Source organism: Perissodus microlepis, chromosome 3 (genome assembly GCF_051167445.1).
Source record: "Perissodus microlepis isolate ML-2025 ecotype Zambia chromosome 3, ASM5116744v1, whole genome shotgun sequence".
NCBI classification, from domain to species: domain Eukaryota; kingdom Metazoa; phylum Chordata; class Actinopteri; order Cichliformes; family Cichlidae; genus Perissodus; species Perissodus microlepis.
The window spans coordinates 23,912,121-23,928,462 of NC_140463.1; the positions used below are offsets into that span (position 1 = coordinate 23,912,121).

At 39.5% G+C, this 16,342-nt stretch overlaps 2 protein-coding genes across 2 annotated transcripts; both read right to left on the reverse strand.

The window, feature by feature from the left end:
- Window positions 1-274: 274 nt before the first annotated feature.
- LOC146390667 (tripartite motif-containing protein 16-like) lies at window positions 275-7,729 on the reverse strand. The gene is made up of 2 exons (XM_084923639.1): window positions 7,645-7,729; window positions 275-3,697 (listed from the first exon to the last, which is right to left on the reverse strand). The coding sequence occupies exon 2, from the start codon at window positions 3,662-3,664 to the stop codon at window positions 1,988-1,990; it is 1,677 nt and encodes a 558-aa protein (XP_084779765.1). The 5' UTR covers window positions 3,665-3,697; window positions 7,645-7,729; the 3' UTR covers window positions 275-1,987.
- A 2,164-nt stretch (window positions 7,730-9,893) lies between these two features.
- LOC146390668 (tripartite motif-containing protein 16-like) lies at window positions 9,894-12,341 on the reverse strand. The gene has a single exon (XM_084918254.1). It carries the CDS (start codon window positions 12,284-12,286, stop codon window positions 10,625-10,627), a length of 1,662 nt encoding a protein of 553 aa, XP_084774380.1. The 5' UTR covers window positions 12,287-12,341; the 3' UTR covers window positions 9,894-10,624.
- Window positions 12,342-16,342: the final 4,001 nt, after the last annotated feature.

The following is a 16,342-nucleotide window of genomic DNA, read 5'->3' on the forward strand; positions in this document are numbered from 1 at the left end:
CTCACTCTTGGAGCACTTTTTTGCCACATGTATCTCAAACCACGTCTCAGCTGTTTGTGGAGGTAAAATACGTCCGCACATGACTCCAATTATGCTCAGCCATTGTTGTGAGTGCGCACGGCAAGAGGCTGCGAGACATTTATACAGCCGTATTTCACACATAATTATGAAAGGCGGAGGAGGAAGTAGTTCCTTTGAATGTAGACAATCCGAATGTTATAGTTTCTTTCCACTATGTTCCTGTTAATGATAAACTACAAATTTACCCTAAATTACTAAAATATCGATATTTTAATGTGAGAATCGATTCTAGAACATCAATGATTGGTATCGGAGGAATCGATATTTCAGGATCGATCCGCACATCACTAATAACGGGCTGGGGAAACATGGAATAAAACACGAGGGGAAACAAGGCACAGGAACTCAGAACTATATGACTACAGATACACAGAGGGAGACACAGGAGCAAAGACACGGGGAAATCTAACAACCAAAAAATAAACATAAAAACCTAGTGACTCAGACTAAACTTTAAAGTAACAAGGTGGACTCAAACCATAATACAAAATGACAAAACACAAGAAACTGAAACCGCTGGGTCATAAGACCCAGGATCATGACACATGTCATATCTGTGGTCATCACAAGTGTTACAAACACAATAACGAATCAATAAAAGTTACAAATTCAGAGCTAATTTAATGACATCATGTAACAGCTGGACTGATACAATAAATGCTCCAGATATTATTAAAATTAATCAACCTGTTTAACCCACTGACTCAAGATTTAAGATCCTTTTATTTGTCGCGTACATAGTTATACAAGTATAACACGCAGTGAAATGTGAGCTGATACGCTGCTCGACTGTGCAAAATAGAGAGAGAAAAACATTATATACAGTAAGTAAGTAGATATATACAAGGAAGACATTATGTGCAATAAGTGAGTGAATTATATACATTAAGTTAAATAGAATAAAACAATCTGGAAATTTACAGTTCAAAATTTGTGAGCGTAAATTGTGTGAGTGGGGCGTTAAAGTGACTTGTGCCGCAATGAAGTCAGAAGGATCGGGCATGAAATGGGAATATGTGAGTCCTGTATCAGCTTGTTATGGTTGAGGGGGGGCGGGATGTCCTGATTTAATACATGGATGGCCTGAGGGTAGAAGCTCCTCTTCAGCCTCTCTGTTCTTGCCCAGATGGTGCGGAACCTTCTGCCTGATTGTAGAAACTGGACCGGTTTATTGCTGGGGTGGAAAGGGTCCTTTAGTATCTGAGCTGCTCTGGTCCTGCATCTTTTGGTGTAAATGTCCGGTAGTGAGGGGAGAGCAGCCCTGCAGCAGCGTTCTACTGTACAGATCACTCTCTGACGAGCTTTTTTGTCCTAGACACAGCTGTTCCCAAACCAGGATGCGACGTTCTGTGTGAGGATGCTCTCCACAGTGCCTGTATAGAAAGTCCTGAGGATCACTGGAGAGACCCTGAACTTCCTCAGTTGTCGTAGTATGTATAGGCACTGCCAAAATTCCTTTTTAACATTCAATAATTATTGTTAAACATGATTTTTTTCTAAGAATGTACAACTGATTTTATATTATTATGGGTGTACTGAAAGCATCATTACATTTTTCTTAAAATGCTTAAAAAGTGAAAGGAAGAAGTAAAAAATGATTGAAAAAAGAAATGATTGAGAAAGTTCATGAATGATTCATACAGTGCGACAGAAAACCTCACAGCAACAGTATAAACCGTACAAAACTAATCTCACATTTTGATTAATAATACATGTGCAAACACTGGCATTCATTATGCCTAGATGCTACTGATTTCTAGTTCCTGTGCACAAAGAAATATATCAGATTTTAATTCATATTTCATGTTTCCCCATGACAGCTGGCTTAAGATGATGGCATTTGATCAGTGAGTAAAGAAAAGAACAACACAGGAACAAGATGGGTTCACAAACCAATGAAGACTGTCTATTTTATCTCATTAAATGTAGCAGTGTTGTCAGCCCAAAAACTCTTCCAAATCCACAGTCCAGCATAGAGCGGCTTAGTGAATGTGGTCTGGACTCTGTGGAGGAGGGCCATGGTGTCAGAGACGCTGTAGAAAGAAAGAATACCTGCTCTGGGATCCACGCACACTCCTACTTTGGAGGACAGAGGGCCTGAGAGGGGAGTTGTGATTTTATTGTGTCTGAATTTGTAGCAGTCACCGTAACACTCTAATGCCCAGGAATTATTGTTACTTCCAAATTCACTTTGATCCAGTTTATTTCTATTCTTGTACGTCACGGCTACTGAAAGACCTTTCCCTTTCATCTCCACTTCCCAGTAACAAGGTCCAATCAGACTCTCTCTGCTCAGGACCTGCTGCTGGTTGGAAAACCTGTCCCTTTTTTTATATGCAGGATAGATATTTGGATTTGGAGCACTGTCTGATACGGTTCTGTTCTGATTAGATAGGAAGAGATTTTTGTGGACTGTATCTGGGTCCATCGTCAGTTGACATGAATGTTTTAAAAAGTCATCTCTGGTCTTAGGTTCAATTTGTGGCAATAAAACATCCACTGATCTCACTGTCAGAGTGAGATAGCTCCATTCCTCACTTAGAAATGCTTTGAATTTTTCTCTGGCTTCTAACACTGCTGTTTGCAGATCCTCAAAGTACTTAACTTCACACATTTTAAAGCTTGGTGAATCTGTATATTCACTGAGTTTTGACATCATGGAGTAACTTAGTAGAAATTCGGTGTGGTCCTCTGTGCCTGAAAGCTGCTTCAGCTCCTCTTCTTTCCTCCTCAGCTCAGTGATCTCCTGCTCCAGATTATTCTGAAGCTCTTTGACTCGACTCTCTTCAGTTTCCTGCTGGGATTTGATCTGCTGCTTTAGATTTGAGCCTTTTTCTTTAATGTAACTCACCAGCTCATTGATGATGGCATCACTGTCTTCAATTGTTTTATCAGCAGACAGTTTGATCCCCTCCATCTCTTTCTCAAGCACTTTACCTTCCTCCACTCTGGTCTGAATTTTCTTCTGGACTTCCTGCAGATTCATCTTAAGGTCTTTGTCTTTGTCTGCCCTTTCAACTTCAACTGGAACTGTTACATGGCGTTTATGTTTGTCCATGCAGCAGACATAACAGATACACTGCTGATCAGTAATGCAGAACATCTTCATCATCTCATTATGAGTTGAACAGATGTTCCCTTTCAGCCTGTTCGATGGTTTGACCAGCTTGTGTTTGTCAAAGGCAGAGGAGTCATAGTGAGGCTGGAGGTGTTGCTCACAGTAAGAAACCAAACATACCAGACAGGACTTCACTGCTTTCAGCTTCTTTCCAGTGCAGACATCACAGGAAACATCTTCAGGTCCAGCATAGCAGAAATCAGCAGGTGCAGCTTGATGTCCAGATGTCTTCAAGTCCTCTACTAACTCTGCTAACATGCTGTTTTTCTCCAGATCAGGCCTCGATATGAAACTCTTTTTGCACTGAGGACAGCTGTAGGCTCCTTTTGGATCCTTTTTATCCCATTGTCCTTTAATACAGCTCATACAGTAGTTGTGTCCACAGGGAATAGTCACCGGCTCCTTCAGTAGATCTCGACAAACTGAACAGTGGAATTTTACTGACTTGCTTCCTTGTTGTGCCATTCTGTGTGATGAGGTGAATGCCAAATAGTTTCACTGTGAAAAGAAGACGCATGTATCAGGTCATTCCAGAAAGGCATACGTCACACTCTTAATTATCCACCCACTATCTTCTGGTTATTCAAAGTTGGTCCACAGTGACATCAGGCTATTCCAGGTTTTTGGGTCCAACTGAGGGATCCCAAAGTATTAGACCACACAAGACATATAATCTCTGCAGCAGGTTTTGGTTCTACTCCAGAAAGCCCTCAAAACCATACAGCATACTTTGCAAGTTTGAACAAACTGCCTTCCCACAGGTATGCTTCATATTCTGGGATATGCAGAGTAAGCTACACAAACTACAGCAACTAGCTGTAAAATGAATATAAACTCTCATTGTTATTCACAAATTAAAAACAGAACAGCTCATTTTTTGTTGCTCCCGCTAAACTCATTAACTGATTCAAACCAGAGTAGATGAACAATAGGTATGAAAACACTGACAGTCATTGAGAAAACCCAGAAAAACTGTTTACCTGATTCACTTTATATTTTGCAGGTGTTTTGTTGGGCACCTCAGTAAAAGTGCAGCACCAATTTTAGAATGAACAATTCTCATATTTTGTTAAGTTTTCCTTAGTGTGAATACTACCCGCTCCGTTCTCTATGGGGGCTGAGGTCACATGAATATTAAAAAAACGGGAAATACCATTATGGGTTTGGTACATCACCCTGAGCTACGCCTAGTGAGACCCCCAACTCTCTGTGAATGGTACTCATGGCCATTGATCAGTGGTCTTTGATCAGTGGGTTTTGGTCAGTGGTTGTTGATCAATGGTCATGAGAATTTGCATAATTAAGGTTAAGGAACTGACCTCCCAGCCCATTGTTCCTTTACTGGGCTGGTTTCAGTCATTATGCAAATGTACTGTTTATAAGATTTGGGGAAACCTGCAGTCAGCTGAGACTGAAGAAGTCACTTGGATGAGTGACGAAACGTTTCTCCCACAAAACGCTACGTCCAGATGAACAGAATCAACTTTTGGAGATTTACTTTCCTGGATGATTGAGAATGCATCAAGATATTTGATTTCATGCAGAAATTAAAGCAGAGTGAAGTGATTATGGGCAGAAATCTGTGCCATCAGAAACTGAATTTGAATAAGTTAAATTTGAATTTGAATTCCTCAGATTGAATCTGAATTGTAACTTGAATAAATGCTTTTGAAAACTGAATTTGAATTAGTGTAATTTGAAATTGAATTTATGGTTTGAAAATGATCATCACTAAATTGAAATTGAATTTTCTATTTTGAAAATGAATTGATTTGCTTTGAAACTGCATTTTATCCTTTAAAAATTCAGCTCTCGAATAATTTCAGTTTCACTTCTCACCATTCAGTTTCAGTTCTACAATTCAATTTCAGTTCCAAAACTCAGTTTTTTGGAACTTACATCCGGTTCCGGTTCAAGCGCAGATTAATAGAACTACGTTTTACTAGCGGACCGAAAGTGTTACTGACGGGAATCTACAGCATCTTGAGCTGAATTAAGACTTCAGAAGTCATTCGTCATGTCGAATGACCAGCGGATAAACTCTCAGGTTGGTAATAAATGTATTACATGTATAAGAACAAGCGTCATGTTAACAAATGATAGCCGTAAGGTAACTTTTATGCTTATAGTAGCTGTTAGCTAAAAATGCTAATTTAGCGTAGTTTGCCCTGAATTCAGCTTTGACAAACAAATATCACATGTCACAGACATCTGGATGATCATTTGGAATAAACAAAAAACTAAAAACTTGTTACTTCATCTTTTATCTTTATTATTATTATTGTTCTTATTTTACATTTTTCATTGTTAGGCATTAGGTTTATTTGTAGTAGTCCTTTCCAACTTCTTTCCCTCTTCCATGTTACTGTGTCAGCTTGTCAGCATCTATTTGGGTTTGGAAGTGGAACAGAAAGTAAGGAAATCCAAAGTGCCATTAAAACCAGGAGAGGTTCTTATATTTCAGAAGAAGGGATTAATTCAAAAGAAATGACCTCAATGCCATATTTTATTTAGGAACCCTAGAGAGCACTTTGCAAAATAACACATTCTTATAATTTCACCCTCAGATGAGCCAAGCTACGACTGTCAGGGAAGGTGATGTAGGTACAGAGCATATGAGAGTGGTTAAGTTAATGTCTCTTGTCTAGATGAAGGCACAAGAGGGATCAATGGCAAGGCGTAGAGATTCAGTATCTTCAGTCTTCAGTGGACACTCCATTTCTGGCACAAAACACCTGTAAGAGATGGTCAATTTAGGAGGTGACCCGACAACTTCAGCCTGTCAAACATAGTAATGGAGCAGTATGTTTAAAAAAAAAAAAAATCTAATTAAGCATGCACTCAGTACCCTAAGAATTATTATGGTAGTTAAACACAGTGATAGTTGTATATCATATTATATCACTTCAAACAGAGGTGATCCAGTAATGCTGCACTAATGAATTAGACTAACTATTCACTTTAGCTAAAGTTATTAAGTTAGCTAAAGAGTTGGGATGCTGTGTAAGACATAAATAAAGCTAAAATACAAAGGTTTGGACACCGTTTTGCATGTTTCCCTACTGTAGGGGTCTCTGCAAGCATACAGAGGGGGTACTCTGAGAGGGTACAAGATGACAACTCTGGAATTCTACTAGAAACAGTCGATCATATTTGTTTGTCAAAGCTGAATTCAGGGCAAACTACGCTAAATTAGCGTTTTTAGCTAACAGCTACTATAAGCATAAAAGTTACCTTACGGCTATCATTTGTTAACATGACGCTTGTTCTTATACATGTAATACATTTATTACCAACCTGAGAGTTTATCCGCTGGTCATTCGACATGACGAATGACTTCTGAAGTCTTAATTCAGCTCAAGATGCTGTAGATTCCCGTCAGTAACACTTTCGGTCCGCTAGTAAAACGTAGTTCTATTAATCTGCGCTTGAACCGGAACCGGATGTAAGTTCCAAAAAACTGAGTTTTGGAACTGAAATTGAATTGTAGAACTGAAACTGAATGGTGAGAAGTGAAACTGAAATTATTCGAGAGCTGAATTTTTAAAGGATAAAATGCAGTTTCAAAGCAAATCAATTCATTTTCAAAATAGAAAATTCAATTTCAATTTAGTGATGATCATTTTCAAACCATAAATTCAATTTCAAATTACACTAATTCAAATTCAGTTTTCAAAAGCATTTATTCAAGTTACAATTCAGATTCAATCTGAGGAATTCAAATTCAAATTTAACTTATTCAAATTCAGTTTCTGATGGCACAGATTTCTGCCCATAAGTGATGAGTGACGGACTGCTTGTTGTAATTAAAAAAACAAACATACATTTTAAAGTAAAAAAGTAGTAGTTCTTAATGGGTCTCTGATGCCAATATTTATCAAGTAAAACATAATTAAAAGATTAAAAGCTTTGCATTGTCACATGATGGCCTGTGGTGGAATAAAATCAATCATTTTCAGTCCACATGAAAAGAACAGACCATTTTTTTCAGTTTGTATAATAAATAAATGTCTCAACCTTAATGTTTCTTCTAAGTGGTGTTTTACACATTTGCCAGATAAGCAGGAAGTCAGGAAGTCACCAGTGTAAAAATCAGTTAAATGAAAAATGTGGACCGACCTGTTGTGGCCACTCCTGTGACAAAGGGAGCACGCAGAAGAAGCTATCATAGATCATCTACTTGTTGCATTGACACAAGAATCATTGAGTGTCCAAAACACTGATTTATTTATGACTGGTTACATCTTTCATTATTATCACTATCTAATAATATCACATATTATTACAAATATTTAAAGAAAAACAAAAAAAATATGCTTAATAAGTGCTGTTAATCAAGTATTGCTTGCTGTTTGTCTCTGAAACAGAGGTTAGATTTGTGCATTGGACCTGTGGATTAAACTTGTTTGAAATAAATAAACAACTACACAGAAGTATTTACTTACCAGAAATCATGCGTCCTGCTTTCTTCACAGGTCGGATGGGACTGACTGTGTCTGACAAATACATTCTTCGAGACTCCTCCTTTGAGACGCAGGAGTTGCCAGATTGGGCCCAGTGAAGGAAATGAACTTTAAACGCTGTTGTGTATGAGCAACAAGTATGGTACTGCATATGCAGCATTTAAACAGATTCAATACTAAAATTACACAAATAAACATTACAAACCTGAATTTACACTAAACTGATTTCTTTTGTTTCTCATATTCAGGGTAGTTGGATATTTATGTCTTAATTCAGCAACCTGTCAAACTTAGTGGTTGATTTTTATTTGGTATCACCAGGCTGAGAGGGCGGGCAACTGTCTAATTGGTGAGCCCATCAGAGGTGTCTAGAACATCTAACAGTTTTATGACAGAACATGTAACATTAAAATGAAACTATTAACCAGCATTAGTCTCCTGTTGTTATCGGTATAGGGTAAGAATGAATGGCTAAATATGGTGAAACCTGCTAAGGTGCCATTTTAGAGATCAATCGTATTCTTACAGCTGTTGTCACGGTCCCTGTGCCTGCCCGGCCAGCCCAGTGTGGCTACAAATGCTTTTGTTTTTGCTTTGTCTTTTCCTCCTCTTGCTCGCCTTGCTCTCTCTCTCTGTCTCTCTGCCTGGGTGGAGCTGAGCTCCCGTCCTTGGGCCATGCACCTGCAGCTGATCACCTGTGATTCTAAATTTGTTTGCTGGCTCTTCTTAAGGCAGGGGCGCTGAGCTACTCGTCGCTGGAATATTGAGTAACTTTAGTTAGTATTACCCGGCTCTGCAGAATTCAGTCGTTTCTCATGATTGCTTCGGAGTAACCCTCGTTTCTGTGAATTGGTTTCCTGCTTCTACTCCATACCATGACCATGGACTACTGAGTGTGATTATGTGGAGGAGGAGCGGAGCGAGTGTGAAGGCTTTGTGTTTTCCAGACCCTGTGGACCCTCAAAACCCTGGTGTCCCCCCCCCTCCCCCCATGCATATAGTGCACCTGGTGTGGATAAATAAAGAACTGTTTAAATCCTATCTCTCAGTCTGTGCCTCAGTCTGCTCCATCCCCGTGACAGCTGTCTTCTTTTTCAAAACAGTAACGTAATCAGTTTGGTTGTCTCACATTTAAATGGCCATCTTTTACTTAATTATATCCTCCACAAAGGATATCACCTAGCTGGTTATCTACCACTTCATCTCCCAGGGCTGCTTTTGTCTAAAGCTGAGCAGGAGGCTTTACAGACGTGTGTTATCAACAGGAGCACTCTGTCAGAGAGTTTCTTTCTTTTACTGGGAATACCATGAGACCAAATGTATGTTCTACTCTTAAATCTGCTTCAGAGGCTGTGAGACGCTTTTCTACGGCAATGAGGTGGCGTGACTAACAGAATGACTGCTTTTGGAGTGAGCCAGGCCAGTAAGAACAGTCATATGCAACCAGGACCTACTAGGAAGTGGTAAAGGCTGGAGAAAACCCACAGTCTGCTTTGAGCTGCTCTTGCTTCTGAAACAGGTTAAACAAGCTCCAACATGCTAATTTGCATCTTTACCTGAGGAAGGACACGAGACGTTGTAGTTTACAAAGCAAATACTCTGACTTACCATGAGGTGGCAGTGCGGGCCCAATGGATCACCCACAAGCACACAATAAAGGACACAAAACATCTTATGAGGCTAAGTGGACTATATCTTTGATTTTCCACATCAGACTTCTGAAAGTTCAGATGTGTAGCAAGATGGTTTTGGTTCATCATCAGGGGAGAACTGCTGAGAAATCCCATTTGGTTTAGTGCTGTGAGAACCAAAGCGATAGATTATGGAGAAAACAAAGACCGTCTTGCTGTCCGGGAATTTAATTCCTTTGGGGGGGCTGAACACAGAAGACTCCTGGGTCTATTGCTTAAGACTGAAAAAAGGAAAACGTGATACTTTCTAGGAAGAACTCTATACATGCATCACATTGGGGTGATGAACTGTCTTTATTATTTTGTACTGCTTGACACTTCTGTTTGAATTCAAATCATCTGAATGTTAATCACTGTTTCAATGTGAATATCCCAACAATGGGAATTATAAAGCCTGTCTTGTCGTATATATTTCAACAGTTTCAAAACCTAAGCTGGTATTTTGATGAAAAAAATGTACAAAAGGGCACGACATATAATCAGCTGTTTAAAAGGATACTTTAAAAGTACATTAAAAAAAAAAAAAAAAACTAACTCAACATTTGTATTCAGTTTTTGTGTGGATAGAGAAAATCCTGCATTATACTCCAAGATGCTCACTATACGAAATCTACTGAATTATATAAATATTCAAGGTGTGAAAAGTTGTTGGAATAAAACTAAATTCATCTTTATTAGACAACTATGTCATATCTGTGGTCATCACAAATGTTACAAACATGATAACAGGTCAGTAACAGTGAACAAATTCAAGGCTAATGACATCATGTAACAGCTGGACTGATACAATAAATACTGCAGACACTATTAAAAATAGTCAGCCTGTTTAACCTACTGCCCTCACTAGTTCATTTTTAACAATCAATAATTATTGTTAAACATTATTTTTTAAGAATGTACAACTGATTTTATATTATTATGGGTGTACTGAATGCATCATTACAGTTATTTTCTTAAAATGCAAAAGATGTAAAAGGAAGAAAAATGATTGAGAAAGTTCATGAATGATTCATACAGTGAGACAGAAAACCTCACAGCAACAGTATAAACCATACAAAATAATTTTCACATTTTTATTAATGATACATGTGCAGACACTGGCATTCATCATACCTAGCTGCTACTGAGTTCATGTTCCTGCACAAAGAAATCTATCAGATTTTAATCAATATTTCATATTTCTCTGTGACACCTGCTTAAGATGTTTGATTGGTATTTGATCAGTGAGTAAAGGAAAGAACAAGATGGGTTCACAAACCAATGAAGACAGTCTATTTTATCTCATTAAATGTAGCAGTGGTATCAGCCCAATAACTCTTCCAAATCCACAGTCCAGCATAGAGCGGCTCAGTGAATGTGGTCTGGACTCTGTGGAGGAGGGCCATGGTGTCAGAGACGCTGTAGAAAGAAAGAACACCTGCTCTGGGATCCACGCACACTCCTACTTTGGAGGACAAAGGCCCTGAGAGGGGAGTTGTGATTTTCTTGTGTCTGAATTTGTAGCAGTCGCCGTAACACTCTAATGCCCAGGAATTATTATTGCTTCCAAATTCACTTTGATCCAGGTTATTTTTATTCTTGTATGTCACTGCTACTGAAAGACCTTTCCCTTTCATCTCCACTTCCCAGTAACAAGGTCCAATCAGACTCTCCTTACTCAGGACCTGCTGCTGGTTGGAAAACCTGTCCTTTCTTTGAAAAGAAAAGTCATTAGTTGGATGTTGAACAGTGTTTGACACAGATTTGTTCTGATTAGACAGAAATATTTTAGGGTGCACTGTATCTGAATCCATTGTCAGTTGGTACGAATATTTTAAAAACTCATCTCTGGTCTTAGGCTTGCTTTGTGGCAATAAAACATCCACTGATCTCACTGTCAGAGTGATCTTCCTCCATTCTTCAGCTAGAAAAGCTTTGATTTTATCTCTGACTTCTAACACTGCTGTTTGCAGATCCTCAAAGTATTTAACTGGACACATTTTGAAGCTTGGTGAGTCTGTATAATCGTTGAGTTTGAAAGGCAGGGAGTAGCTGAGTAGAAACTCTGTGTTGTCCTCTGTGTGTAAAAGCTGCTTCAGCTCCTCGTCCATCTTCTTCAGCTCAGTGATCTCCTGCTCCAGCTTCTTCTGAAGCATTACAACTCGCCTCTCTTCCTCTTTCTGCTGGAGTTGTATCTGCTGCTTTAGACTTGTGCCCTTTTCTTTAATGTAACTCACCAGCTCATTGATGATGGTCTCACTGTCCTTCATTGCTTCATCAGCTGACACTTTAATCCCCTCTACCTCTTTATCAAGCACTTTCACTTCCTCCACTCTGGTCTGAATCCTCTGCTGGATTTTTTGCAGAATCAGCTTGAGATCTTTCTGCCTGTGTTTCCTTTCTTCTTCAACTTGAACCGTGTTGTGGTGATTATGTTCATTCACACAGCAGGCATAACAGATACACTTTTGATCAGTACGGCAGAAAATCTTCATCACCTCATTGTGAGTTGAACAGATGTTCCCTTTCACCCTGTTCGATGGTTTGACCAGCTTGTGTTTGTCAAAGGCAGAGGAGTCATAGTGAGGCTGGAGGTGTTGCTCACAGTAAGAAACCAAACATACCAGACAGGACTTCACTGCTTTCAGCTTCTTTCCAGTGCAGACATCACAGGAAACATCTTCAGGTCCAGCATAGCAGAGATCAGCTGAAGCAGGTTGGATTGCAGGTATCTTCAAGTCCTCTACTAACTCTGCTAACATAGTGTTTTTCACCAGCTCAGGCCTCGGTGCAAAGACTTTTCTGCACTGAGGACAGCTGTAGGCTCCTTTTGGTTCCTCTTTATCCCAGTGTCTTTTAATACAGCTCATGCAGTAGTTGTGTCCACAGGGAATAGTCACCGGCTTCTTCAGTAGATCCAGACAGACTGAACAGCAGAGTTTTTCCTGATCCATTGTCTGTCCTGTGTGAATGCCCCGTGTGAATCTTCGTATGTGAAGGTTAATGCCAACCAGTTTCACTGTGGAGGGAAAAGTGGTGTGTATCGGGTTACACTCTGTTTCAGGAAATCACGAGGGAAGTCACACTTGACAGTAGGGTGTTTCAGTAGACAAATGTCATTCAGTGGAATTATTTCACAGTTCCCTTTTTTCCCCCTTACTTGATAAAGTATTTCTGTGTTTTTTTTTTATTGTACATGCTTTTATTTTGCATTTCTTTCAGTAAGCTTTACTTCTCTCAATTACCCACTCCTGGTTGAATCGACTATACTGGTGTTATGTATAACCAAATAGGACTAAGCATTGCTCAGGTGGGACCAATGGCATGTGTGGGGGTGGGACAGATGGTCTGTTGACAGAGAGAAGAGCAGGTAAAACAAGATAGGGCAACAAAGAGCCAATCAAGTTCAAAGTTCAGAAGTAATGTGATTTCTTTTTACAGTTGTCCAACTTTCTAATTTTGGTACTGTTTGATACCAAGTGAATACAGGGCCAGTAACACTGTTACCAAGTACTGATACTGACTAAGAAGTGAGTCACATGACAACAACAAAACACAGTAGAGCACAGGAGGAGCAAGCTGTTCATGTAAGTTGGGAGAAGAGTAATGTTTGCAGAGACATGCAAAGACATGTCTGCTTACTGTGGAAATGGAAGCAATGTACAGAGCATAGGAGAGAGAATCTAAAACTGAAGTATCAGTCCCCATACTAGTATGGTATCAATATGACTGATATTTAGATTGGTCCACCTATTACTAAATTCTGGTAATCAAGAAGTTATTGAGGGATTTGTATTACAACTTTATTTTTACTTCATCTGCATCTGTATCATCTGCAAATGTAATTATAATATTGGTAACATAAGCAAGAGTGCAGTACATCCTAATTGTTGTTCTTAAAGCAACAATAGCTAATTTCATGGTAGGAGGACAGGACCATTTACATTCAGCAGAGGGCAGAACCGTACACATTGCATCTGTAAGGCAAGTATACCAAATTCCAGATCAGTAGCATTAGCTCGCAAAAATAGTACGCAGTTTTTAATCCTACTTTGCACAACATTTCTATGAGCATTCAAACTGCATATAGTTAACAGAGATGTCACCTAACTATTACACCAACTAATTCCTCTGATGACGCTGATAGGAGAGTGGGCTAGTGAGCAAATCTAATAACTAAGGTGATGTTTATGGTTTTACCTTTATAGTTACCTGCACACAGTAGTTAGCATTCAGTACACATGCTTTTTTGGATGTACACAGATCTATCTTTTCAAGTGTCCCCTGCACTTACAAAGACTTGTTTTTCTTTTTGTCAGCAAATTCATTATATGACTTCTTGGCTTCAAGGGGTACTGTGAAACGGTGTTTTGCCTTGTTCACCGGCTATGTCCCCCTCATTCCCTTGCAGTGTTGGGTAAGTTACTTTAAATTAGTAACTTAGTTACATTACTAGTTACTTCTATCAAAAGTAACTCAGTTACTTCAAGTTACTCGTTACTTTCAGAGTAACTAGTTACTAGGGAAAGTAACTTTGGTTTTACTCAGAATTCTCTTGTTAATGTGTTGCTTCCGTAACTGGATACCCAGCAAGATTGCCAGTCTTCTAACTTGCTTACTTGCCACAAGTGCACTGTGCCACCTACCAATAGAAAGGAAGAAAATAATGTGCACATTTCCACGAGAGAAATCCCACGCCTGGACCGTCGTTGACCGCCACATGATTCTAGCCTGCTTTTTACATCCAACACAAAAACTGCAGTCGTGGTGCTTTCGATTGTACTCAGAACTCGGAAATTCTGCCTTCTGAATAGGAAGATGTAGGTAACACCAGACTGCAGATGAGCTGCTTACAGGGCTGGACTGGGACAAAAAAAAATCGTCCCGGGGAATTTGACTAGAGACCGGCCCACCATAATAGGAAAAATCATAAAGACTTTGAATGAAAACAAACACTGTTGTGACAGTGATGTACACTGTTCTGATGGTATATATGTATCAATCTATCAATTGTTTGTTGTAAGACTCAGATAATTATTTTTTTAAAAGCTAGACATTTTAAATGAGAATAAGAAAGAAAAGTATTTCCTTGTGCCCCCCTTTCCCCGTTAATGCCCTACATGGACCCCTGACAAAACTTTGCTAGACCCGCCCCTGCACAGTTACCAGCTGTCAGCTACGTAAAAAAGGATCCTGGTGTTATTTGTCTCTCAGAAACAGTTCATAACTTCCCTTCAACTCATTCATGTCACCTAAAAGGTAAACCTGTTTCTCCATCACCTGTTCAGCTCTGATGATTCAGTAAGGACATCTCCTGGTTTCACCTTCATGTTTCCTTCTCACCACATATCCAAACCGACATCATGATCAGTAGCTTACAGATGTGGCTCCAGCAAACATCAGCTGAATGTTTGCCAAGTCACTGTTTATTTTGCCACTGCCAAGTATTACCCTTATATAAGTTAAGTAAACCTTGTTAAAACGTTCCTTCCACCTCCACTCTGGGTTACTGCACTTTGGTTCAGTTCGAGTTACTGGCCTCAGGGCCCCTTTGACACATATTGTCTGTTCACAGCAAAAATCTTCCAAAGCATTAAATCTAAAAACAACTCTACACCTTTTATCTGCTTAACTGATAATGACATGACGAAGGAACTGCCCATGAGATAGCCTTTGAGTTAATTGTCAAATTACTTCTGGTCCTTTTAAAAAGAGGTTGGCACATGTTAGGAGCTCAAACTCCTAAACTCTTCATCCAGTTTGAATGTGGATACTCTAAAATGAAAGCTGTCTGTGTCCATTATATCTATAACTGGAGTATGTTTCAATAAACAGGTAAAAGACACAACTTGTGTAGGTGTCCAAATATATGTGTACATAACTGTAAATATTTAAATGTGTCAGTGTCATCTGGTGAAAGCATTTCTTTATTATTTTTTTCTCTCAGTCAATTATGTATTGCTGTGTTTTTCTGTTTTGCATGCCCTCATTTCCCACCATGATCCACTCCAGACTCCACTCTCCTAATTAGGACCGAGGCTTGTTCAAAGGCTGGTAGAGGGGAGCACGAAGAACACCTTCTGCCTCAACAACAAGAAAACCATCATCGTCAAATTCAAAAACAAAACTGGCCCCCTTTCCCTTCCACATCAAAGGAAACTGTGTGGATGGGGTCTTCTCCTTCTTCAATTTCTTGGGGATGTACATCATGGAAGATGGTCAAACAACACAGCTGTGCTTGTGAGAAAGCCCCAGCAGCATCTCCGCTTCCCGAAGGTTCTGCAGGAGGAACGAACTGGAGGTGAAGTTGCTGCTGACATTCTACAGCTCCACCATAGAGAGTGTGTTGGTATCTGTGTGGTGTGCCAGCTGCTCTACAGCAGAGAAACACACACTACAGAGGGTAGTAAGGACAACAGAAAAAAATAATTGGCCCCTGTCTTCTTTCTGTCGATGACATTTACAAGCTCCTGAATTCTCTCCAGAGTAAAAGGCTACTCAGAGGCCACTCTTATCCTAAACAGCCCAGCCAGGTTAGTCAGCACAACGTATCCAAACTGTACCTGACCCAATATGTAACTCTTCATGGTTACTATAGTAACGCAGGTTGAGCAGGTCATCTTCTAATCAGAAAGTTGGTGGTTTGATTCCTGGCTGCTCCACTCTGCATGCCAAATATACTTGGGCAGGATACTTAACCCAAGTTGCTCTCAGATGCCTCCATCGGAGTATGAATGTGGGTGAATGGTGGAAAGTGCTTAAGCATAGAAAAAGTGCTTGGGTGGTTGAGGACTGCATAAGAATCAGTCCATTTACCAGAAGTGTTGCATCAAAACACCCAGGAGAAACACTCTGGCTATTGAGCTGTGAGGCTCATGTGCAGCGTGGTAATCGGCTATGGGAGGGTGTTAAACAATAATTATAAAATAACTGGAAAATCTTTAACTGTAAAAAAAAAAACATGATTTTTTGTCATGGAAATTTACTTTTTTCCCCACATAAAAATATTG